General features: G+C 47.5%; 1 protein-coding gene across 11 annotated transcripts in view; it reads right to left on the reverse strand.

Moving 5' to 3' along the window:
* Positions 1-25,451, reverse strand: part of LOC144763479 (E3 ubiquitin-protein ligase PHF7-like) — a 1,848,469-nt gene that overhangs the window by 888,174 nt on the left and 934,844 nt on the right. For all 11 annotated transcript variants that reach the window (XM_078649109.1, XM_078649099.1, XM_078649102.1 and 8 more), the window contains one exon: positions 900-1,024. In XM_078649109.1, coding sequence (XP_078505235.1) covers positions 900-1,024 — 125 coding nt within the window. The remainder of the gene's footprint in view (positions 1-899; positions 1,025-25,451) is intronic.

Genomic DNA, 25,451 nt, shown 5'->3' on the forward strand with positions numbered 1-25,451 from the left:
GATGGAGAGGTAAATATTACAGTGGTGAATGGTCAGCAACAGAGAAAAAGGGATGGTGGATGGATGAGGACAAGAGTTCTTTGATGATTCTCATTTAATGTTCCTGCTTCCCTCACCTTTCTTTGCCTCCTTCTCCTCAATTCTTTCCTGGCTAGAGGTGTATCACTCAGCTAGAAGAATAAACGAGGTTTTCATCTGTATGCACTGTCTAAAATGGTCTACAGGTATAATAGTATAATATTGGTGAAAATCTTACACTCTAGCAAATCAATTTTATCACCTGTTTTATGTTGTTAATAATTTAGATGTTAGTGGTAAGGCAAGTGGTAAGGCAAGAATCATCCAACTTGTGGAGGAAGTATTAAATATTGTTTTTTCTCCTCATCTATATGACAGAGGAAATTGCAACAACGGATTCGCCCCCAGCCTTCACACTTCCTCCATGAATATGAGTTTTTTCTATTGCAACTCAACTCTAAACCAGTCCCCAAATCAGGTCCTTAGTATTAGCCAATAGCCCTGAGATAGAAAATGAAGGGTGGGGGACTGGTGTTCCTTTCACCTTTTACAGCCCTTTTTCCTAGAAGTGAAGTTTGAGGTCCCCTAGTAATAAGCGAATGAAATTAGTGGCATTCAGGACCTCATCAAGCAGTGAATTATTTGTAGCACCATAAAACATTATCACAGAAATTGAGACCAGAAATCTTAAAGAAATTCAGGTGTCACTGGAATGAACATTATTTATCATAGACTTGTGGAAAACAATGATCAGGAACAGTACTAAATATGTCTGAATCATAATTCTTGAGTTGCAAAATCTAATTGCTTTGATAGAGAACTTTCATCATGATTTATCTATCCAAGAAAATAAAGTCCCAAAGCAAAATAGCTTTTGTTACCTAAATCGCTCGAAAAACTGGGAAAGACACTGCTTTTCTTCCCCACATGGATAGTGGAATGATTTATTGCATTTCTTTACGTCACAGTTGATGGAAGCTCCCAATTTCTTGCAAATACAGCATTTCTGTTGAAAAGAATATAAAAGAACATGACTTAAACATTTTGAGAGACCCTGTTTCTGGAACTTAATTGATTCACAAAAACAATGAAAAAAATCAAATGAATAAACATATTCAAACTCACAGTGGTTGCTTTTAATGTCTTAATATTTAGAGAACATTTCAGAGGAAATAATATACAAATAAATGGCCTCAAGCCCTTCTCATATTTCATTCCAAATAAAACAATTCTTCAACCTAAAAAGAAAGCAGCATTACTTTAATCGTAAGAGCTAATTGAATCCCTAAGTAATCAGCTCTGACATCCGGCCAAGCAGGTCCTTTCTGTTCATGCTAAATTCCACTTCTTTGTGCATATTCTAGTTCAGTACCCCTAATTTTTGTCTTTCTTATTCCTGAAGGTGGTAGACTGTTTGGCCTTGTGGTGGGGGCGAGAGAGGTGAGTTGTAACTCATGCCTACTGAGGCCCAACACAAGGATTTGGGGAGAGACCTGAGTGGCGACTCCTCCCTGTACTGGCTGCCCTTGCCTAAAACTCTGTGGTGGAGGCTCCCTCGCATCATCCAAGGAGGCTGCATGTAATAAGGAAACAGTGACATACTAGACAATCCCTCCATTTAAGGGACAAGGCAAGACTCGATTTATTAGGCTTCGGTCCTCCTTCCAAGCTAGATAATACTGGTCTTGAGGCTCAATGATTGGAGGTGAATGCAGCTTGCAAGGCAACCCCATCTATGTGTTCGATGATGGAGACATACCCCTTGCTATTACCCAGCAAAAGATCCACTGATAGAGCTTAAAAGTGGACAAGATCTGTGACAGAGGGCAGGCTGCTGCATGGTGCCATGGTCCTCCGGGGTCTCTACTTAGGAAAGACAATTGGAGGCCTTTGTACGGTAGATGACTACATGATGCTACCCACAGAAGTACAGTGCTGCTAGCCACTAGAATGATTTCCACTAACTATTGCTCGTTCCACCCATGGCCGGGGCCTGGCAGGTTGACCCACTGTTTATTTCTGTATTACAATGGTAAAGGATAAGGAGCTCTCCAAACAGGGGAAAATGGGCACATTTTCAAAACCACTGGCACCCACAGCTAAGGTGGAGGCCAAACAGACTGAAATGGGGCTTGGGGGTCTCCTCACACACTGATGTTTTCCAGAAAGCAACGCAGTCTTCCCAATAGGCCCTTGAACTCAAGATTGACACTGTTGGTGAAGACTTTGTGATTACCATCAGGAATCCTGGTATCATTTGTTGTGTTGCTGCCCAAAGTTAGCCAGTGAGAGGCATTGTTTGGTTATTCCAATCTGCAGAGCTCAGGGCCTCAACCGATGCTGCGAAATTTTGGACTTGTGTTTTTCGTCTACAGCAAGTCAAACAGTAGCACGGCTGGGGAAATTCATAGACCTAATTCGTACAGGACTGTCCGCAAATGCAGAGCCGCAAAAAGAAAACTGTAGGTCTGGAAGGAGGGGAGAGGTGGATATATCTCCCATTAAAAAAAATTAATGCACCTTGTTCTTAAACTGCATAGCTAGAATATGACATTTTACTGAAGGTTTTATGTTGAACTGACTGGAGTAAAAAACTAGGGAATATAACTTATGTCTTTTTTTTTTTAGATAACTATTTTTATATTGTTAGCATATTGTAATGATTTTAAATAATCGAACAATAAAAGCTTTATTCACTTTCACTTTCACTGTTGGTGAAGATGTTGGACTCTTTCGCCAGGATCTCCGTAAAACCACTGGACAGGTGACAGAAGCTGAAACTTGCATCTCTGTCCCTGAAGACACAGTGAAGGATCTGCGGCAGACAGTGAGTAGACTGCAAAGCTCCATGTGAGAAATGGTGTCTAGGGAGGAGGACGGGATGCCAAATGCAATGCAGCGCGCGCAACGAAATTCGTTTTATTTATTTTTTTCATTACCTACCTGAAATCGTCCGTTTGCCACTTTTTGCAACTCCCACCCTGAACCTCCCCCGCCCCACGTCACCAACCGCTGGCACGCCCTATACGGGCCGTGGCTGGTGGACCAGTTATCCTACTGTTCCCTGATAGCGATGGTGCACCGAGCATACCTCCAGAAACCTTTGATTACCTGTATGGTGAATTATAGGAACCATGACTTGATCCTGACAATGGTAAGAGTCCTTGGAGTAATCCTTCTGGAATCCCATAAGAACCAGGTTTTCTGAGACTACACAAGAATGATGCAGCAGCAGAGGACAACTATTGATCAGTTAAACCGAAACTCCAAGCAATGGAAGTGCAATGTATGCAGTTATCTCTGACAAAACTAAAGGTTATGTTTTAGGGGAAGATTTTGGTTTTCAACCACTCACAAGAGTTTGGGAATGGGTTGAAAGCTGGCCAATGCGGCACAGGTGGGAAGTGGCCATCCCAGAGTGGAGAAAAGAGGAGGCAAGAAGGTGTCTAGGTGGACTGAACTGAGGCGCCACTTCCATAGGCAGGCAACATGAAGGCCTTCCTGTCCCTGTGGCTGGCAGAGGTCGGAGGATTCCTGGCATGCATGTCATCAAAATGAAAGGCAATATAAATACTAGTCAGCACCACACAGGTGCCACTTATGATTGGACTGCATTTTTATGCCAGCAACACACCTAGGTGTAACTAGAGAGGTGGCAAACCTAACAAGAGGCCTATCAGACTACACAACAGTGGAAGTGTGGCTGTCCAAACCTCAGTGAGCTGCTAGAGGGTTATGGAGACTTAATGCATGTTGGTTGAAGTGTCTGCACGTTCCCGTAGGAACTTAATAACTGATTACTTTGACTCAAATGCTCCCTTAGTTAGCTCGCTAGGTATACTGTGTGAAGCCTTTAAAGGTGTGATCTGGGCCAGACTTTCTCATATATAGAGATAGGGAAAGAGTCATTGAGTTGGAGACTGTAGAACTACAAAGAGAAATATTGTCTAATGAGCAAGGACCCTTGACAAACTGATCTGGCAGTGAAGATAGGCGCCTCGAAGCAGTTATACCAGAACCTAAAAAACAAATGATTAGATGCAGCAAAATTAGCCGGGATGATGTATCAATATAAGGTGTAAAAAGTTTTTAACAAAATGAGCAAGTTACTCCATTGATTCCTCAGAAGGAAGAGGAGAGGAGACTAGAATTGTCCCAGAAATCAATCTTAATACAGGTCCGATGATCGCTGATTAGATCGGGATAAAAGAGGTGTTTTCTACTTTTCTGGCTACTATGGGGCATTGTATCAGGCGAGATCCCATTCGGAAATGGAACTTACACGCCCATAGTGAAAGAACTTATCATAAAGACTCTCTCAGACAATGACTGAACAGAGCTTGACCAACCAACGTACACTGGTGGAGGTATAGGTGGCTATAGCTGAGATACAGTCCAGCAAAGTGCTCAGCCCCAACGGCCTTCGTGTGGAACTCTATTAGAAGGTCTCTTTCCTCTTATCATCACATTTTCTAAGTGTATTCAGTGAGATAGAGCTCACGGTCCCTCTCCCACTGGACCTCAGGAATGCTATAATCACCACTATCTTTTAACTGAGTAAACCGCAAGACCTATTTTGTTATTCAATATGAAGGTGAAGTTGCTTGCCAAATATGCGTCCCTCGACTGAATAAGGAAATATAGTCTCTTATACACGAAGACCTAAACAGTTTTATGCCCAGAAGGAGCACCACACACTCTCTGAGATGTGTCTATGTCGCCCTTGCTAGGGCTTCTAATTCAGGGGGTCGAGAGCATTGGTGTCAATCAATTAAGAAAACGCATTTAACAATAGCTCTTTCTTTTCCAGACTCTAGAGAAAATGAACAAAGTTCCACACTTTATCACCTTAGTGAAGGTTTTATACAATGCTACAGAGGCACAAGTCAGAGTGAACGGTATACTATCCCCACTATTCTCCACAGAACGCAGTACCCAGGAAGGGTGTCCATTGTCTCCGCTCCTTTTTGCATTAACTATAGAAGTCTTAACAGAATGGATCCAACGAGATGAACAACTGGCATTGTTTTGCATATCTAATTGGGAGGAAGATAGAATAGCATTATATGGGGATGTTTTGCTTATCTTTCTTCAGTGTCTGCAGATCTCCTTCTGAAGATTGATGGAGATGTTCCAGGTTTGTGGAGATGCCTCGGAGCTAGAGGATAATTGACCCAAATCTACATACATGCCTTTTAGTAGTTCGCTCCTGAAACCAGTCTCCAGCTCCTGGTTATATGTGGCCATGACACATTTTCAGTATCTGGGGTTTCATGTAACCTATGACCAAGGTGAGTCCTGGGGTTTAAATATTACCTCTTTGATGCAATGTATGCAGAAAAGTCTGGACACTTGGGCCTTATTCCTGCTTTCCTTAATGGCCGGAGACTTACTTCACAAGATGATCCATACTCTGTAGGTTTTTGTATACCCTAAAAACCTTTCTCTTGTCCTTCGACCTACCTTCTGTGCTGAAGTGCAGGTCATACTTACAAGATACTTATGGGCCAATAAGTTCCCCTGCCTTTCTTAAAAAAAGTGTACTCAACACATGTAGCAGGGTGGGCTGAGGGTCTTGGACCTTTGATCATACTACTGTGCAACCTAATGAGTTCCTATTTGTGGCTATTTGGAGATCAACATGATTTGGCTTCTTGGCTGGAATTGGAAACCCTTGTAAAACCATAAAATCTGACCTTATCACACAGGGTTGCTGCCCCCATGTGCTTCACCAGGTCCCTAGAGTACAAATATTGTGTTGGCCAGACGACCTGTAGCATATTAACTGGATGAATAATCTCACCAACCAAACCACCTTATGCTTTGGTAGTAAGCTAAAGTAGGTTAACAAAAAACTGTTGCAGACTACATGAAGAAAGTACAGAAAATAGATGCCTCAATGGACATTTAAAAGTTCAAGTTTCCACCGTTGAAGAAAGGGGACAACCAGTAATTCTGTTCCTCTTTTATTGCTTATAAATGGCCAGCCGACACGTGTTTCATCGCAGAGGAAATACAATAATTCCGCGACTCCTCAGGGCTGTGGTTAATGGGTGCTGAACCACAGGTCGCTGTGCCGGTGATAATTCCGACCCGGCCCCGCTCGAGACCAGGTTAAATAATCTCAAATCGTCGTCGTAAGTGGTCCAGTACTGATCATGTCCAGTGAGAATTGGGAGATGCTTCAAATTGGGGTATTGTTGCAGTGGGTTGACTTCTGTCATAGGTTGCTTGGAATGGTATAGGCGTCCACTAGGTCAATCACGGGGAGTGTGGAGGCTCCTCAGTGTTGGATTCCCCGTAATGCGGGGAAAAGCCGGCAGGACGAGTGCTCCTGTGGGATGGTTCCGGGTGCGACAACGACGATTTGAGATTATTTAACATGACTATCCCCTCTAAAGTCAGACTTTTACAGTTTAATTACTCTCACAGGGTGTAATACAGCCCCATTAGGCTGTGGAGGATGGGTAGAACCTGTAACTCAGAATGTACGTGCTGTGGAATGACCGAAGGTACCTTCTACCACATGATTTGGGACTGCCACCTCATAGGTGAATATTGGCAAATGACACACAACGTTCTAGCAGACTTCCTAGGCACCCCCTATACCGGTAGAGCTATACAAAAGTCTAAGGGAGGTAACAATGCCAATGCTTTTAGATCTATTTAATGGCGTTATGAATACCGGAATAATACCGGAGTCTTGGCAAGAAACTAATATAGTGATCTTTCACAAAAAAGGAAAACCAAAGACCAACCCAGGCTCCTACAGACCAATATCATTGATCAATAGTGATAACAAGCTATATGCAAAAATTATGGCCACTCGCATGGGGAGGATTATTGCGTCCTTGGTTTCCCCCTGGCAGCATGGGTTTATCCCAGGAAGGGGAACCACAGATCATATTAGGAGAGCTATCACCATATTTGACATCGGTGCTGCTAGGGGGGAGGGGGTTGCAATGATCCTCCTCGACGCGGAGAAGGCATTTGATCGCGTCAGATGGAGTTTTCTATGGAAGGTTCTGGAGGCAAGGGGATTTGGTCCTAGATTCTGTCAAGCCATACAGGCTATGTATTCATCACCTACGGCAAGAATTCAATCAATGGGGGAAAGGTCAGATAGGATTAACATAACAAGGGGTACGAGGCAGGGTTGTCCATGCTCTCCAATCCTGTTCGCGCTCTACATAGACCCTTTAATCACACAATTAATGAACAGTGCGGTTATTAAACCAGTAATATCAAATGGTTTTCAGACCAAACTTCTCGCATATGCCGATGACTTAGCAGTCATCACAAAAGACCCAGGGCTAGCTATGAGCGAGGTAGTTAAAATAACCGGTCAGTTTGGAGATGTGTCGGGTTACCGACTAAATGTGGACAAAACACAAATATTATGCTCTAAAAAAATAGCCAAGTTGGATGGTAGATACTTAGAATCTGTAGTTTATTTGGGAATAATAATAAATGCAGAACCAGGAAGAATAATAGAAGATAACTATACACCGCTTATCCATTCGATGGAAACAGAATTAAAAAGAATGGATTCATTACAGCTGTCATTGATTGGAAGGGCTAACGTTATAAAAATGACAATGTTTCCCAAGGTGCTTTATAAATTAAGGTCAATCCCATTTAAAATCGACGAGAAGATTATAAAAAAGATTGAGGCTATATTCATGAAATTTTTGTGGCAATATGGTAAAATAAGGCGATCAAATAGTTATATGTCATTACCACAAGATAGAGGAGGGTTGGGATTGCCAGATATCAAGAGCTATCATTTGGCATGTCTGCTCACAGATATGGGTATCCTACTTCATCCGGGGGGCCCAACCCTCAGGCAGGCGGTGATACCATCAATTTTTCAGCTATTGGTGGGAAGTGAAGCCATAGGGCTCCTATTAAGGGGAACTCAGAGGAGTTACTACAAGGAAATTGGATTTAAAACGCTTGAAGACGTATGGTATATATGGAAAACTGTCAAGAAAATCCTAGATATATCCACTATCCATCAGAGAACACCGCTTTGGAACTCAACACTCTTTCCAAACCTTAGCAGGGATGGAGCGTGGCGTCATTGGGAGAGTCAGGGCATTGTGGAGTTGGGGCAAATAATGATTAGAGATCACTGTAGAACACTTGAAGAACTTACGCAACACTATTCACTACAAGGTTATCAAGAGTTTAAATACCTACAGATTGTTAATAGGATTAAATCAATTAGGCCACGTATCACTTTGCTTGGGAGATTTGAATTAATTGAGTACCTGAAGTCGGGGGGCCATAGAATTAAGGACATATATAAAATATTCAATGATGCATCGATGGATGATATGGGAAAAATGGAAACCGCCTGGTCCAAAAAATTGGGGGATCCCGAAGTAGATCTTGATAAGGCATTAGCTATGGATAAGAGGTTTCTGCGCTCTTCGAATCTCAGGGCCCAACACTACAAAACGGTATTCAATCTATACTATACTCCGGAAAAATTATTCTCTTGGGGGAAAGCGGCAGATAGCAACTGCCCCAGATGTGGAAATGGTCCAGCTGATCTTATACATATGTTCCATGGGTGTGAAAAACTAAAAAGTATTAAAACTGAAATAGTGCGGTTTTTAGAGGGGCTACTCGACGTCAAAATCAATCTATCCCCTACCCTGATAATAATTGGATGTGATATGAAATTAAATATGCGTACTGAGGCTGAAGCTTTAGTTTTCATTTCTGTAGCAGTCCTTAGGATTTTAATTAGTGCAGCCTGGAAGGATACAGAAGCTCCTACTTTTCAAATGTGGATGTGCAGAATGTTGGGTATACATAACATTGAGGAAGCACTATATGATTTAAAGGGAGCTAAGATAAGGGATATGGGTAAGCGACTTTGGGCCCCAGTAGCTTCTTGGAGGACAGCAAAAGTGCAAATGAATGATTTACTGGCATTGTAGTTATCTAACCTGTCTATGGTTTATTGTATACTGTTTACTATTTATTGTTTATTATTTCTTTCTGTTCTTTTACTTGATGGTATAATTCTTCGTATCTATTTATGTATTTATGCATGCATTTATGAATATGTATTTACTGGTACGAACTCTCAATAAATAAAACAAAAAAAAAAAGACTTCCTAGGCACCCCATAAATTTGGACCCCAAGGTAGCACTGCTGGAAACAATGGAAGGGTGGGCTGACTCAAGACACCAGAGATCCCTGGCTGGCCTTGCTTTCCTGATTGCTCAAAGAGATATAGCCTGTTGCTGGCTGTCCACGTGAACTGGTACAAGGGCATGAATTACTGTGCAGCCACTGAAAAAAATTGTGTATATATGGAGGGGCTGCAAGATTAATCATGCTAAAATCTGTAGTCCTTGGACAGCTAGTCAAACTGGCTATTGAGGCTGAATTGAGTTACTTGTGTACTATCATTCTAGAGATGGTAATGCATCAAAATGGCTGTGTTGAGCTGCACTTTTCTGTATTAGATTCCCTCTGATGTCTCTGTCTATTGCTTGGTCATATATGCTTTTTCAAAAGCAATAAAAAGAAAAGGGAGAAACAAAAAAGTAACTTTAGAATATTGGAGTAGAAGGCTTATACCAGATTTTATTAGCCATGAGCCACTTCATTATTCTCAATGGAGCCCCTCGGAATTGGGCCTTTAACAAAGGGAGCAAGCCTTTAATGGCTGGTATAGCCCGCTACAGAGGGCTATGAGGCTATTAGACCATTCTGCCCCTAGGGAAGAATGTTCTAATTAGTAAAACAAATGCCTCACTGAGCCCTAAGGGGGCTGAAATCCCAACAGGCTCTGTCATGCCTTTGTTTACAGTAACAGCTGTGAAAGGAAAACATTGGAATGCTCCAGGCTTCTACCAGTCGTTAGAAGCCTGGAGCACTCCCCTGTCTTCAATTGAGCCATCAACATTCAAGTGTTCTAATTTTTCCTTAAACACTTCAACTTTATACTGGTCGTCTTGTATCTCCTGTCCGCTCTGCCTCTGGAGGCGGAGCACTAATAATTTGACCTGTTGTGTTATTGGTTTACTGTCCAGTGATCTCACTGCCTTGTGCACACTCTCGGAGTACTTCTACCCTATTTTTAGTAGCACATATTTAGCCTTGTTTAGATCCCCATTGCGGAGGTAGGATATGTTTGTGAGTCATAATTAACAGCAGTAAAGTGTTTTCTTATAGAGATTTCTATGTTTTTTATTATGTTTTTTAATTTTCAACACAACATTAAAAAACATAAAGTCTGTTAGTACCCATTTTTTTCTTTGTTTTCAATGCAGCATTCACTATGATTTCCTCTCTCCCCTAGACCTGGTCCCTCAAAACGAAATAAAATAAAGGAAATCAAACCAAGACAGCCTCGGCTAGACCTTTCTTTTCTTTTACTGTTCTGTCTTTCTATTATTTTCTAGATCATTCTTTTGGTCTACTTCACATTTCACATTGGTTTTTTTTTCAGAACAAATTTTAATGTTTATTTGAGAATAAGATTGCACGAAAATCACAGTACTCCGAACACCGGAGGGGCTGTGAGAAGAATAGGCAAAATACAATGAGTTGCAATCAACACAGCAATCAAAATTACCAGTGTAATCAGAAAAAAAAAATAATAAAACCCACCCCCCTACCCTGTAAGAACCACCCCCTCCCGGGTCCCACCCTAACCCTATGCACGATGTCCACTCAGGTCTACACAGAAAGGAGTCTTTTGGAATTGGTGATGCATTCCATCCCCACCCCAGTCCTCAAGGCATTTGTTGCTCAGCGACATCCTGTTGTAGCGGCGGCTTGAGCCACAACCCTCTGTACTCCGCCCATCTCTTCCATATTTTATAGTGCTTTCTGGGGCAGCCTAGGGCCTCATATACCGGGCGTTCCAAGCCCATGCAATAATCTAAACCTTGTTTCCACACTTCTATCTGGGGGGGCCCTAGGGTTCTTCCAGGCACGGGCAACATCCCTCTTGGCTACCGTGAGACCTAGTAGTAGTAAGTGTCGTTTGTAGATGTTACCACCCACCTGTTCCATGACATGAAGAAGGCCCAGCTGTGATGTACGAGGAAGCTTCCAACCTAAAACCTCGTCCAGGCAGTCCCACACCCACATCCAGAATCTCTCCAACGCCCCACAAGACCATACTGTATGTAGGAATGTACCCACCTCCCGGCCACACCTCAAGCAGTCAGGGGAAGCAATCAAACCGGCCCGCCACAACCTCTCTCTCGTAAAATAGGCTCTATGTAAATATTTGAATTGGATGAGGCGCAATCGTACGGCAATAGCCGCTTCCCTCGGAGCAGCAAGAGCCTCCCTCCAACCCTCTTCATCAATGTCTCCTACGTCTCGCTCCCAGATGGTCCGTAGCTTGTCTAGAGAAGGGTAGCAGTGAGTAACCAGGGACTGGTAGATGCGGGATATTTTCTTCTCCTCCAAATCTCCCATAAATAACTTAGCTTCCAGTGGACTGAACTCCGGAAGTGAGTCCAATCCCTCCAGGGCAAGGGAAATGGCATGTCTGAACTGCAAGTATTTGAGAAATTGAGTGTGGGGCATGTTATATTCGTCCCTCAGGTCCTGAAACGATTTAAGGGTCGTGCCTCTCATAACATGGCCCAGCGCTGAGATCCCTATCGCATCCCAGCCACTGAACCCCTTCAGGGCCGCCAAAGCCGGTAGTCGGCCGTTCCGCCACAGCCGGGTCTCCCCGGTTAGCCTGTTCCACCATCCCATACGGCGGAGAGCTCCACGCCAGACCCTAAAGATCACCTGGGTAACCACCGGGAGCCTTTTCCTCTTACCCGCTGAGTACAGGAGTGTATGGATAGTGTCCGGTTCCATCAAATATCTCTCTAGGGCGTACGCCGGGTCTCCCCGATCCCCATACCACCACTCATTCAGTACCAGCAAGTGAGAAGCTTGGTAATAGGATAGGATATCTGTCCTCTGTTTTGCCTTTTTCTTGGTATGTCTACTTTTATTTTTCTAGATTGTTTCTTGCTCTTGTGGCATTTTTCGTCATTTGAAAGTAGTGGGTTGCGTACACGCCGAACGAGGAGACTGACTTTGCCGCAGGTTGCCGCAGTGATATCCAAGGAACAATCACTTTCAATAGAAAATGGAATCCATTGTGAAATGATAAGAATATATCTGATTGCACTTTCTATATCTGAAAAACAGGAATCATTGGAAGTTTCCCACTTTTAACTACCATTGAGAAAGGATTTATCTCACAGGAACCATCACCTCATGGCATTAGAAAAAACTAGAAGGAATAACAATATTTGAGCAACCCGGACTGACAAAAAAATCTGCACCTTTAATTGAATCTTGAAGGACGATAGCTGCTATATATATTACAGGTCAAAAATCCCCTGGCCTCTGGTTTATGTGGAATGTTTGTATCTGCATAGGTCCTGAGGAAGGTGGTGGATAACCCACCGAAACGCGCGTCGACCTCACGTGGAACCAAATTTAACAACTTATGGTTCAAAGTTAGGCAGAGAACTTTCTGCCTTATAAATCAAGATTTGTTCAGATACTACATATGTATGGTGTGTGTAAAAGGTTATGAATGGGAATGAATGATATTGAGTGAGTGGAATTGGGTTAGTATTGATATGTTTTTACAGCCTAGGGGACATTTGTTATGAGATTGTAATTGCACTTTTTGGAATATGAATTTTGTACAAAATAATGTATGTATCACTGATACAATGGATACAAATATTTTATAAGAAAGAAATTGAAAATGAAAAAGAAACAATGAGGAAATAAAAATATACTGAAGAAATGTTATAAACTAGTCCGGTTGTTGTTGTGTTTGAATAAAATTGTAATATATAAACAATGTTGGTGAACAAAAATTAGATAGGTCATGAGGGAATTTTTCTAGTATTGTATTTATCTTTTCTCCTCTTTTCCCTGACCTTAAAGTAACGTTAGAGGGGTCCCCTCCTTCATGTTTTTTATACTTGCGCAAGTGCCACCATTGCCTCATGTAACGTTTGTTCTTGTGCTGGAGTGTCTGCCATTTATTGCAGTACTATACCTCTACTTGTACTTTGTATGCTTTTGTAACATACACACATATCACTTTTTCCTCCTGTATTGTATCGTTTGCTACCTCTTGTATTTTGTTTGCTCACAATTGTCACTTTTGCCTCATGTAACTTAACATTTGCTTTTGTAATTTGTTCACTTGTAATTTTCTCGTCATGTATCATTACTGATCCTATTGTGAAGTGCTCTGACATCTTCGGGTAAAGTCCGCGTTATATAAAAACGCATAAAATAAATAAACAAGTCTCTCCTGGAACATTTGTAAACCGGAGTTAGGGCCAGAGCTGACAACGTCTGTACTGGGGAACCAGGTGCCAATCTTCACATTTTTGATTGGTCTTAAGGTCTGTCCAAGGTCGATGAAATAGGAATCAGCGAGCGTGGAAGTGGAAGTGTGCAAGAAAGCAATTCAGATGCGTGGCGACTGTAAAAGCCTTCCCATACGTTCTTTTGTTATGTCCTGAATAGTGCCTCCCACCGCCACCCATTAGATTCTACAGCCCCCTCTTAGCGCCCACTGTGAAAGATCTTTGGATAAGCAAATGACTCAGCAGACACACCCCTGCTCTGATTTACAAAGCAGCTCACGCTGGGTCCTGGTGACGAGCTCCATTGATTGATTCCGTGCAGTGCTTGAAAGGTGCAGCCGCAGTATAACTTGAGGGATAAAGGAAGCGTGCTGCCTCGGATAAAGTCAGATCCCCATGAGTACCGGTACTCTCTTTCTTCTAGAAAAAAGTGCCGGTACTCAAGGGGAGAAAATGAAGAAGTGGCGGTACTCAGTACCGGTGAGTACCGGCCCATTTAAAGCACTGGCTTGGGTGGTGTTAACTGTACCCACTGGGTCGAGAAAAATGGGCAGGAGGGGGGCTGAAGTGAGGAGGTGGGGTGGAGGGGATGTGCATGTGGACCAGACACACACAGTGTTTCCCTTGCGGAAGCAAACAGGGGCACCATCTGTTTTCAAGATAATTACTAACAGATGGCGCTGATGCTCGCTCCCACAAGGGAAACGCCAAACGTGCATGCGTTGCAATAGAAAGCAATGCAAAAAGTGCACGCTTTTAGGCAAAGTGCTGATCGAGTGCAAGAGGTCCCCTCCTATGCAGCGTTGCGCGCTGCTAGGCGAGACCTAAAAAAGACATGGAATGGTGGGAAGGGGGAGCAATGCTAGGAGGGTTGAGTAAATGCTGACGAGGTGTGACAGCAGCCAGGGTTGGGAAGAACAACGGAGGAGCTGGGTGAGGCATATTGATGCTATGAGCTCTTGAACCCTTGTGGTTCTGGGCGGACTCTAGAAAGGAAACACCTGATATGCGGGAAGGTGTTTGGGTGTGGTTAACATTAAGTATGATTTAATACGCAGTGTGTGGGTGTATGCTGAGGAATAAAGTAACGCTTGATAGCAGCTCTTGTGTGGCATACTTCATCTGCATGCTCCTGGGCTGGGGAAGACGCTACACAGGCCAAAGGAGAAACATTAAAAATAAGACCACTACCCCCAAAATAACCTCGACCCAGTAATGATTTCAATGCGTCCCAAATTCAGACCCTGTCCCTCTGGTTTTGTGGAGCCTTTTTATTCACCTCTTTGTTCAGACCATTGCATTTGAAGGATGTCCCCATTGCAGTCAACCTCATAAATTTCTTGCTCGAAGGCCTATTAAACACTGTTCCATGTTTTTTCTGGAGACAGTAGATGCCAAACGCTCCAGGCACCCATTAATTGAGGTAAGGAATTATCACCTTCTCATGAAAGTTTTGGTGTTATCTAAAACCAGTGGCGGCTCCCCCTTTGGGGTGTGGGGGCCTTGCCCCACTGCTTTCTTGCAGTGCGAGAAGGCAGAAACATAAATGGTAATACCTAGCATTTTATGTTTCTGCCTTCTCGCACAGTGAGAAAGTAGAAGTGCCTGGTTGGGGGTGAGCGGTCCTGCTCGAGGGCAGGAGGGAGTGGCTTGCCCACTGTTGTGCATACTGACTTTTTGGTCGGTCCTGGGGCCGAGCAAAAAGTCTGTATGCACAACAGTGGGCAAGCCACTCCCCCCTGCCCTTGAGCAGGACTGCCCACTCTCCTTTTTCTTTGTATTTGCTGCTGCATGCATCAGCATATAAAGAGAAAAAAATGACCGGGTAGGGCGCGGCCTCACCAATCACACGCGTTCTGATTGGTGGAGGGGAGGGAGGGAGGCCGCCTTTCCTGGCTTCTTGGCTGATGACGATGCGCAGGACGGCGGGAATCGGACCCCTCCAGAAGAAGCGGCGCAGGATGGTAAGTGAAGTTTAAATTATTTTCTCATTTTTTAATTAAACAAACCCCTCCCGCCTCCCCCATCCACCCCCACGACCATCCCATTTCCACCCCCTCTCCCCCATCCCGCCCGTCATACCGGCCGCGATGACTGGCAGGTGGGCCTGTGTATTTGCTTGCAGGGGTGTGTAGACCGATCCGGGCCATGTGGAAGATGTTGGAAAAAGGGCACCGGGTCCCGCAGGGAGACTGCGTGATTGGAGACACTTTGCGCGTTGTGTTAAAATGCAAATTAATTTTTGTCAAAAGAGTTGTAGGGCACTTTCAATAGTGGAATGGTTTCTAAAGCTACCTTTAGAAATAATTCCACTATTGAAAGTGCCCTACAACTTGTGAGAAGTTGGCCTGATGTATGATGTCCACAATTCTGTGGGCACCTTCTATCAGTCCAAACAATCCCTTATGGTGGTGGTTGTAAATCAACCTTAAAAAGACAAGCTATCCTAATGGTAGCATGGACTAAGCAGCCTTCAGGCTAAACTCAAGAGGGCATTTGAAGCCAGCTGTTTTACCATATGCAATCCTAATAATATCAAATGAAAGGACACCACACAAGTTATATATTATAAAAATATATGTATTTATTCTCAGAAAAATCCCCTATACTCTTTATGAGTATAGAAGCACAAGCGTTTAAACAAAAGCACAGTTAAACATATGAAAGTTGCACAATTATGGATGAGGCCGGTGGCCACTCAAACCATATATCATAAAAGTGGTATAAGTATCACCTTTCGAACAGTGGTAAGGCCTGGGGCCTTGGGAATCGCTGGGACTACACTGGACTAACAGCAGTTAGGAGGGGAGTAGCCCACGGGATTCGGGTGCAGCGCTAAAAGCACACGCATGCACCAATGCAAACTCAATGTTGCGTAAAAGTTATCGAGTTACAGTTTTAGGAGTCTTCCGACTCGAATAGAATTACCACACTTTAAACTTAGACACTAGAGGTGTAAACCACTACAGGAGACCCGGTGTTAGATAGTTACCTCACCCACAGGAAGCGGGTGCATAGGTGCCAAAGTGTGTCGGGTTTCGTCGTGCAGTTCTATGGAGCCTGGAGATGAAGATGCTGCAGGCGGCCAGGAGAGAAGAGTCCGGTTGGATCCAAGGGTGGATCGAAGATGTAGAGTACCTGAAAGCTGAGGGGACAGAGTCTGGGTCACTCAGCAGTGACCAGGAAGGAACCAGGAAGGAACCAGGCAATGTCGGGCGCAATCAGGTGGTTGTCGTGAAGCTTGTCTCCGCTGCCACGTGGACTCTGGGGCATCGAGGATGTCCAGGAGTGGATCACGAGCTGTCCCACAAAGGCTCTCGCTGTCGGCGGTGTCGGCTTTCGGATCGGCATTAACAGGCCTTGGCAAATGCAACCCACGCAGGATTCGAAGATCGCTTCTTACTCGGACCAGCAAGGTCAGAGCGGGTGCTCATTTTCAGGGGAGCGAGGGCCAGTCTGGAGAAACCAGACTAGCAGAGCAAATTCAAAGGTTCGTTGGTACTGGGGCCACTAGCCAACGGGCAAGCGACCGGACCAACGCGTCGAGCAGGAAAATGCAAAAGGGCCCCACGCAGCACTCGATGAGTGTGGAGGGGTGAGCTTCGGTGCAAAAGCTGCGCTCGGGCTGAGGCTTCTCAAACCCCAATGCACAGCTTCGAGGGAGCCTCTGGAGCTGCACGGTCAGCACTTCGTAGTTTTTCCAAGATGGCTGGCCCCACGCTTCAGGTCGCGTCCACGGGTCTCAGATTTGCTGGGACTGTGGATCGGGCTGTTGGAAGGCAGGAACGCTGGGTCTTGTTGATCTCTGTCGCTCGAGTTCCGGCGGGAACTGCAACAAAGCAAACGGTGATGCGCTGGATGGTGCCTGTTTGCACAGGGTGGTCACTCCTTGACCACAAGGGAGATTCTTCAGTCTTCCACGTCGAGTGGGATGTCGAAGGGTCCAGAGTTATGTATCAAAGTTTCAGTCAGGATAATCTGATGTGCATCAGCACAGCTCCTACCTTTATTCCAAATCAAGGGGCTGGATTACCTGCTAGGTCCCTCCTATGTGTGGGACCCAGGAAGGGGGTGGTTACACCCCTTTCCCTTTGTCCAGTTTCGCACCAGGACTGGGGCTGGAGTGCCCCAGAACCGGTTTGACTGGAATTTGCCTGGTACACCTTATGTGCCCCAGGCAGTGTTTAGTTTAATTCAGCCCTCCCTGCTCCAATCCACTATCTCCTGTCTGGGGTGGTGTAGCACCTCCCTGTGACAGGAAACCCTTTGTCCAGGCCTCCCCTGCCAAGTTTCGGTCAGCAGCAGGAGGTCAGACTTGTGTCGGGGCTGCATCATCCATTCTGTGATGCTGAGGCTCTGGTTAGGATTAACCGCGTTTTAAGTAAAGTAACATGTCTTCTCCCTCTAGAAGGGTGGAATGCTACCCCCGTCGCCAGAACTGGCGAGGGGGTAGTATTCCAAAGTGTATGACACCAAACACGACATGTTTTGATAAAGCCAAACCAAAGTTAGCAATAACCGCGAGGATTATAATGCACTTAAGAGTATATGGTATGGCAATATCCTGGAACAGCTATAAGGAAATGGTTCCGAAAGCTGCAGACAGGCTCAGCTCATGCCAGAGCACCATATCACATAAAACCAAGCACTCTGCCTCCAGGATTGTTAAGGCCTGCCATAGGAGTGACTTATAGGTATATATGTGTCCAGATAGGTTTAGATATAGGTATACTATATCTAAGCAAGGGGTGATTACACCACCTTGCCCCAGCTGAGTGATCAGCCAGTTGTGTCGATTTAAGTGGCCAGCCAGGGGTGGCAAAAGATATGCTGCAGCCCCTGGTAGGCCTTGGATGCACCTATGCCTTGGGTACCTATAGTACACTGTACCGGGGCTGATAAGGTGTCCAGTACCAAATTGGTGTTGTACCTAAAGTACATGTCTGTGAATTTAGAGAAAGAACAGCAGGCTGTGGGTCTGATTAGCAGGCCCACAGCCACATTAAGTCGAAAACCAGTGAAGCAAAAAGCAAGAATTGGGGTGACCATAGGAAAGCAGACCCTACTCTCCTACACAACCTCCCCACACCCAAATGCAGGGACATTAAACTTAACCTTGACCAGATAAGTCTTCATGTTCTAAGTGGAAATACCTGGAGAGACCATCTGCATTGCCATGGTCAGTCCCTGGTCTGTGCTCCACTGTAAAGTCCATCCCCTGTAGGGAAATGGACCACCTGAGCAGTTTGGGATTTTCACCCTTCATCTGATTAAGCCACAAGAGGGGCTTATGGTCTGTCTGAATTAGGAAGTGAGTGCCAAACAAGTATGGTCTCAACTTCTTCAGGGCCCAAATCACAGCAAAGGCCTCCCTCTCAATGGCTGACCAACGTTTCTCTCTAGGGGTCAGCCTTCTGCTAATGAAAGCAATGGGCTGGTCTTGACCATCTACATTAAGTTGTGAAAGCACAGCTCCAACCCCCAACTCAGAAGCATCTGTTTTGACAATGAACTCTTTGGAGTAGTCAGGACTCTTCGGGATAGGTGCAGAGCACATGGCCTTCTTCAGGTCTTCAAATGCCTTTTGACAGCTAACTGTCAACTGAACCTTTTTGGGCATCTTTTTAGATGTCAGATCATTTAATGGAGTCACAATGGATCCATAATTCTTCACAAATTTCCTGTAATACCGAGTCAGGCCCAAGAAGGCTCTGACTTGTGTCTGGGTAGTTGGAGGAGCCCAGTCCTGGATGGCCTGGATTTTGCTCTCCAATGGTTGAACCTGACCCCCACCTACTAGGTGGCCCAGGTACACAACCTTGCTCTGCCCTATCTGGCACTTGGTAGCCTTGATAGTCAGGCCTGCCTTTTGCAGGGCCTCCAGAACCTTCTTCAGGTGGATCAGGTGATCCTCCCAGGTGGAACTAAAGACAGCAATATCATCTAGATAAGCTGCGCAAAAGTCATCCAACCCATCAAGGACTTGATTCACCAACTTTTGGAAGGTGGCAGGTGCATTCTTCAAACCAAAGGGCATCACCACAAACTGATAATGTCCACTGGGGGTAGAGAATGATGTTTTGGCTTTGGACTCTTCAGCTAACCTGATTTGCCAATAGCCAGCTGTCAAATCAAATGTGCTCAGAAATTTGGCAGAAGCCAATTTATCTATGAGCTCATCTGCCCTTGGAATGGGATGAGCAGCTGTCCTAGTGACAGCATTGAGACCTCTATAGTCCACACAAAATCTCATTTCTCTCTTTCCATCTTTGGTATGAGGTTTTGGCACAAGGACTACTGGGCTGGCCCAGGGGCTCTCTGATGGCTCAATCACTCCAAGTTTAAGCATTTTCTGCACCTCAGCCTTTATACAATCCCTGACATGGTCAGGTTGCCTGTAGATTTTATTCTTCACAGGCAGACTGTCACCAGTGTCCACCTCATGGGTGCACCAGTTAGTTTGACTGGGTGTAAGAGAATACATATGTCTATGAGCCTGCAAGACTTGTCTGCAGTCCCATTGCTGCTGTTCAGAGAGGCTGCCTGCCAAGGCTACTCCATCTACTGAACCATCATCAGAGTTTTGAGAAAGCAGGTCTGGGAGAGGGTCACTCTCTTCCTCCTGTTCCCCATCTGTAGCCATGAGTAAACCCATGTCTGCCCTGGCCACATATGGTTTCAATCTGTTTACATGGAGCACCCTGTGGGGGCTCCTAGGGGTGCCAAGGTCCACCACGTAGGTGACCTCTCCCTTTTTCTCCAGTACGATGTGGAGTCCAGACCATTTGACTTGGAGTGCTGCTGGGGCCACTGGCTCCAACACCCACACCTTCTGCCCTGGCTGGTACTCAGTCAGAACAGCCTTTTGGTCATGCCAAGATTTCTGTAATTCTTGGCTGGCCTCCAGGTTTTTGGATGCTCTCTCCATGTACTCAGCCATCCTGGAGCGGAGACCAAGTACATAGTCCACAATGTCTAGTTTGGGCTTTTTGAGAGGTAACTCCCATCCTTCCTTCACAAGACACAATGGACCCCTCACAGCGTGGCCAAACAAAAGTTCAAAAGGGCTGTAGCCAACCCCCTTCTGTGGGACCTCTCTGTAAGCAAAGAGCAAGTAGGGTAAAGGGATGTCCCATCTTCGCCTAAGCTTTTCAGGTAACCCTTTTATCATTCCCTTTATGGTCTTGTTGAACCTTTCAACAAGCCCATTGCACTGTGGATGGTAGGGTGTGGTAAACTTATAGTTACTCCACACTCTTTCCACATTGCCTTTAAATATCCAGACATAAAGTTAGTACCTCTGTCTGAAAGGACCTCCTTTGGAAAGCCCACTCTGGAGAATACTCCAAGTAGGGCCCTTGCCACAACAGGAGCTGTTGTGGTCCTTAGGGGTATTGCTTCTGGGTACCTGGTGGCATGATCCACTACCACCAGGATAAACCTGTGCCCAGATGCTGTTGGGGGATTCATTGGACCAACAATATCTATCCCAACTCTTTCAACGGGCACCCCCACCACAGGTAGTGGTATAAGGGGAGCCTTTGTGGTACCACCTGACTTGCCACTGGCTTGGCGGGTGTCACAGGAGCGACAAAACTGTTTAGTATCCTCTGACATGTGAGGCCAGTGAAAGTGAGGGACCTGGTGGCATGATCCACTACCACCAGGATAAACCTGTGCCCAGATGCTGTTGGGGGATCCATTGGACCAACAATATCTATCCCAACTCTTTCAAAGGGCACCCCCGCCACAGGTAGTGGTATAAGGGGGGCCTTTGTGGTACCACCTGACTTGCCACTGGCTTGGCAGGTGTCACAGGAGCGACAAAACTGTTTAGTATCCTCTGACATGTGAGGCCAGTGAAAGTGAGGGACAAGCCTGTACAAAGTCTTGTTCTGGCCTAAGTGTCCTGCAAGGGGAATATCATGGGCCAAGGTAAGAAGGAAGCCCCTAAATTGCAGAGGTATAATCAACCGCCTAGTAGCACCAGGCTTGGGGTCTCTAGCCTCTGAATAAAGGAGCCCATCATCCCAATACACTCTATGGGTACCTTGAGCATTCCCAGCAGCCTCAGCAGCAGATTGCTGTCTGAGGGGTTCAAGGGAAGGGCTAGTCAACTGAGCCTGCCCCAGGTCTGCCCTTGAGGGTCCCCCTGTCCCCAGAAACTCAACCTGATCAGGTTCAAGCTCTTCCAGGACAGTCTCCTCTTGGATCACAGAATCATCCTCCTGAGAGGGCTGATCCTCAACCTGGGGCAAGTGGGAAGGCACTGCCTTAACCCTCTTGCTCCTCCTCTTGGGTTGTGGATGGTCTATTGTTTCAAGATCCACCACAGGTTCAGGTAGGCACTTCTTGGCCTGGGACCTGGTTACAGCAAGGACGTGCTGAAATCCCTAGAATTTCTGCATGAGTCCTATACTCCACTTCTGACCATAAGGATTTCTCAAGATCATTGCCCAAAAGACAGTCTACTGGGAGGTCTGCACGTACAACAACTTTCTTGTGGCCAGTTACCCCTCCCCAGGACAATTTAACAACAGCCACACTATGGGCAGTAGTGGCATTGCTAGCATTGGTCACTAGGTAGTTCTCACCTGGTATGATTTGTCCAAGGTCCACAAAGTTAGGTGTCACCATAGTGACACTGGCACATGTGTCCCTGTAGGCCTGAGCCAGTTTCTCATTGATTAAAGGCATCTGCCTATATTTGCCCAAAGTATTGGGACTCATAGGAGTGGTCATGGACATGTCCACATCATATAGCAGAACTGCCTGAGTAGGGATTCTGACTAACCCAGACTCCATCTCAGTACCCAGGGTTAACCCCACTATAGCCTTGAGTTGTGTACCTCTACTGCTGACTGTACTAGGGGGTGCAGGTGCCTTAGGGGCTGCAGTGGTAGGGACTGGATTTCTCTTAGTGCATTCATGTTAGACGGGGACCCTGAGGGTCGGCCGGATACCGAGGGAGAGATCCCCGAGGGGGACCGTCTCCGGCGATCGTACAGACAAGTACCCTCCCTCCCCACAAACAGGCACCACACCAAGTCGAGTTCAAGGCTTTATATAAGGTTCTTAAGGCAAGGATATCAGCGATACAGGATAACTTGGACCCGGGGGTCCTCTCACTTCTAGTCTCTGTAGGGAAAGGGGGTAGCGGGACAGTCTTAGTACCGGATCGGTACAGGTGGTGGTAAAAGGCGAGCTCACAATCCTCGAGCTGGAGGGTCTGTGGATCGGGCCGCGGCAGCGCCAGCAGGCCAAGGTGATAGTCTCATAAAGCAGAGGGCCGCGGCAGCGCCAGCAGGCCAAGATGGTTTCACGAGGCAGAGGGCCGCGGCAGCGCCAGCAGGCCAAGACGATGGTTTCACGAGGCAGAGGGCCGCGGCAGCGCCAGCAGGCCAAGATGGTTTCACGAGGCAGAGGGCCGCGGCAGCGCCAGCAGGCCAAGATGGTTTCACGAGGCAGAGGGCCGCGGCAGCGCCAGCAGGCCAAGACGATGGTTTCACGAGGCAGAGGGCCGCGGCAGCGCCAGCAGGCCAAGATGGTTTCACGAGGCAGAGGGCCGCGGCAGCGCCAGCAGGCCAAGTCACGGATGAGTTCTTCTCGGGTCTCTCGACTCCAGGATACAACTGCCTTCCTGGTCTGGTCCTGCCCCAGTTATAGGTCTGGTCCCCTTTGATGTCCGGACCCTCGCGCCTGGGGGCCGGGAGGTCCGGGATGAGGGAGTCCAGACACCCAGCAGGGGGGTGGAGCCAGCGCCCAGGCGGCCTGGGGTGATCGACACCTGGCGGAGGAGAGCCGTTGACGATTCCTTCTCCCATTGACTCGCCAAGTGGTCACTCTGCCTCCTGGGGGGAGGTTGGTGCCTCGATGTCGGGCCCGGCCGGGCCCAGGGTGAGGGTCGAGTTGAGGCCACGCGGCCTCGTGCTGCAGCGCCCCAAGATGGCGGCCGGGTCGATGTCGTGGGGTAGATGGTGACCCGGGCCAGCGGGGTCCGGAGCTGGTGTCTTGTAGTGGAGGGATTGCAGGGTACTTCGGGTGGTCGTTGGTGGACTCTGGCTGGGGATGCAGGGAGAGCCAGGGTCCTGGTCCCATTGCGGGGAGGGGGTACAGCTCGATCATGCGGCCTGTCCAACATGCGTCCCCCCCAGCTGAAGGCGGGGAGAGTCAGCCATCTTCCTGGGGACTCTCCTCGCTGAGGCGGAAAAAGCGTGACAGGCCGTCGGCGTTGGCGTGGTCCTGGCCTGGACGATGTTCCACCGTGAAGTCCATCGCCTGCAGGGAGATGGACCAGCGCAACAGCTTCGGGTTCTCCCCCCGCATTTGCATCAGCCATTGCAGGGGTCGGTGGTCTGTTTGCACCCGGAAGTGGGTGCCGAAGAGGTATGGCCGGAGCTTCTTGAGTGCCCAGACTACGGCGAAGGCCTCCCTCTCAATGGTGCTCCAGCGCTGTTCTCGGGGCAAGAGGCGTCGGCTGATGAAGACCACCGGATGGTCGACCCCTTCGGCGTTGAGTTGGGAGAGGACGGCCCCCACACCATGATCGGAGGCGTCCGTCTGCACAATGAATTCCCGGCTGTAGTCGGGAGCCTGGAGCACGGGGGCCGTGCACATGGCGGTCTTTAGCTTCTCGAAGGCTGATTGGCAGCCCGGGGTCCAGTTGACGGTTTTGGGGCTCTTTTTGGAGGTGAGCTCTGTGAGGGGCCCCACGATGCTGCCATAGTCCTTCACGAACCGCCGGTAGTATCCGGTGAGCCCCAGGAAGGCCCGGACCTCCGTTTGGCTCGTAGGGGGTTGCCAGGCCTGGATGGCAGCAATCTTGAGTTGGAGAGGGGCCACCAGCCCGCTTCCCACTTGGTGTCCCAGGTAGGTCACGGACCCTTGGCCAACCTGGCACTTGCTGGCCTTGATGGTGAGCCCGGCTTGCTGGAGGGCGAGTAGAACCTCCCGCAGGTGGCGGAGGTGGTCGGTCCACTGGTGGCTGTACACAGCAATGTCGTCCAGGTAGGCGGCGCTGAAGTCTTCCAGGCCCGCCAGTACCTGGTTTACCAGCCGTTGGAACGTTGCCGGGGCGTTTTTCATGCCGAAGGGCATGACTTTAAAGTGGTAGTGCCCGTCTGGGGTAGAGAAGGCGGATCGTTCTTGGGCCCTAGGGGTGAGGCCGATCTGCCAGTAGCCCGCTGTTAAGTCGAAGATGCTCAGGTAGCGGGCGGCCCCCATCCGGTCAATTAGCTCGTCTGCCCGGGGGATGGGATGAGCGTCGGTCCGGGTAACTGCATTCAGCCCTCGATAGTCCACGCAGAACCGGAGCTCAGGGGCAACGCCCGGGGCAGCTGCCTTGGGAACCAGGACGACTGGGCTCGCCCAGGGACTGTCTGAGGGTTCGATCACTCCTAGGGTCAGCATCTTGGACACCTCGGTCTGGATGCAGGCTCGTACCCGGTCTGGTACGCGGTATGCTCGGTGTCGAATAGGAGGGCTGTCCCCGGTGTCCACATCGTGGAGGCACCAGGGGGTGACTCCGGGGGTGAGGGAGAACAGGGAGGCGAACTGCCTCAGGAGCGTTTGGCAGTCTTGGCGTTGCTCCGGGGACAGGGCCTCGGAGAGCTGGACCCCTTCCGCTGAGCCATCCTGCTCGAAGGCCCTCAGTAAGTCCGGAAGGGGTTCGGAGTCTTCTTCTGTCCCAGTATCGGTAGCCATTAGGAGGCTGAGTTCGGATCGCACAAAATGGGGTTTGAGCCTGTTGGCATGGAGGACCCGTAGGGGGTTCCGGGCAGTCTCCATGTCGATTAAATAGGTGACGGGCCCCTTGCGTTCGATTACCTTGAAGGGCCCGGACCATCTGTCTTGGAGGGCACAGGGCTCAACCGGGGACATCACCCAGACCTGTTGTCCAGGTTCGAACTCAATGGAGGACGTGTGCTGATCGTACCACCTCTTCATGTCCTCCTGACTGGCCTCGAGGTTGGCTTTGGCGGTGTCTCGGAACCGCCGGGTCTGGTTGCGGAGAGCCAGGAGATACCGGTAGATGTCCGGGGGCGTTTTCT

Source organism: Lissotriton helveticus, chromosome 6 (assembly GCF_964261635.1).
Source record: "Lissotriton helveticus chromosome 6, aLisHel1.1, whole genome shotgun sequence".
Classification (NCBI taxonomy): Eukaryota; Metazoa; Chordata; class Amphibia; order Caudata; family Salamandridae; genus Lissotriton; species Lissotriton helveticus.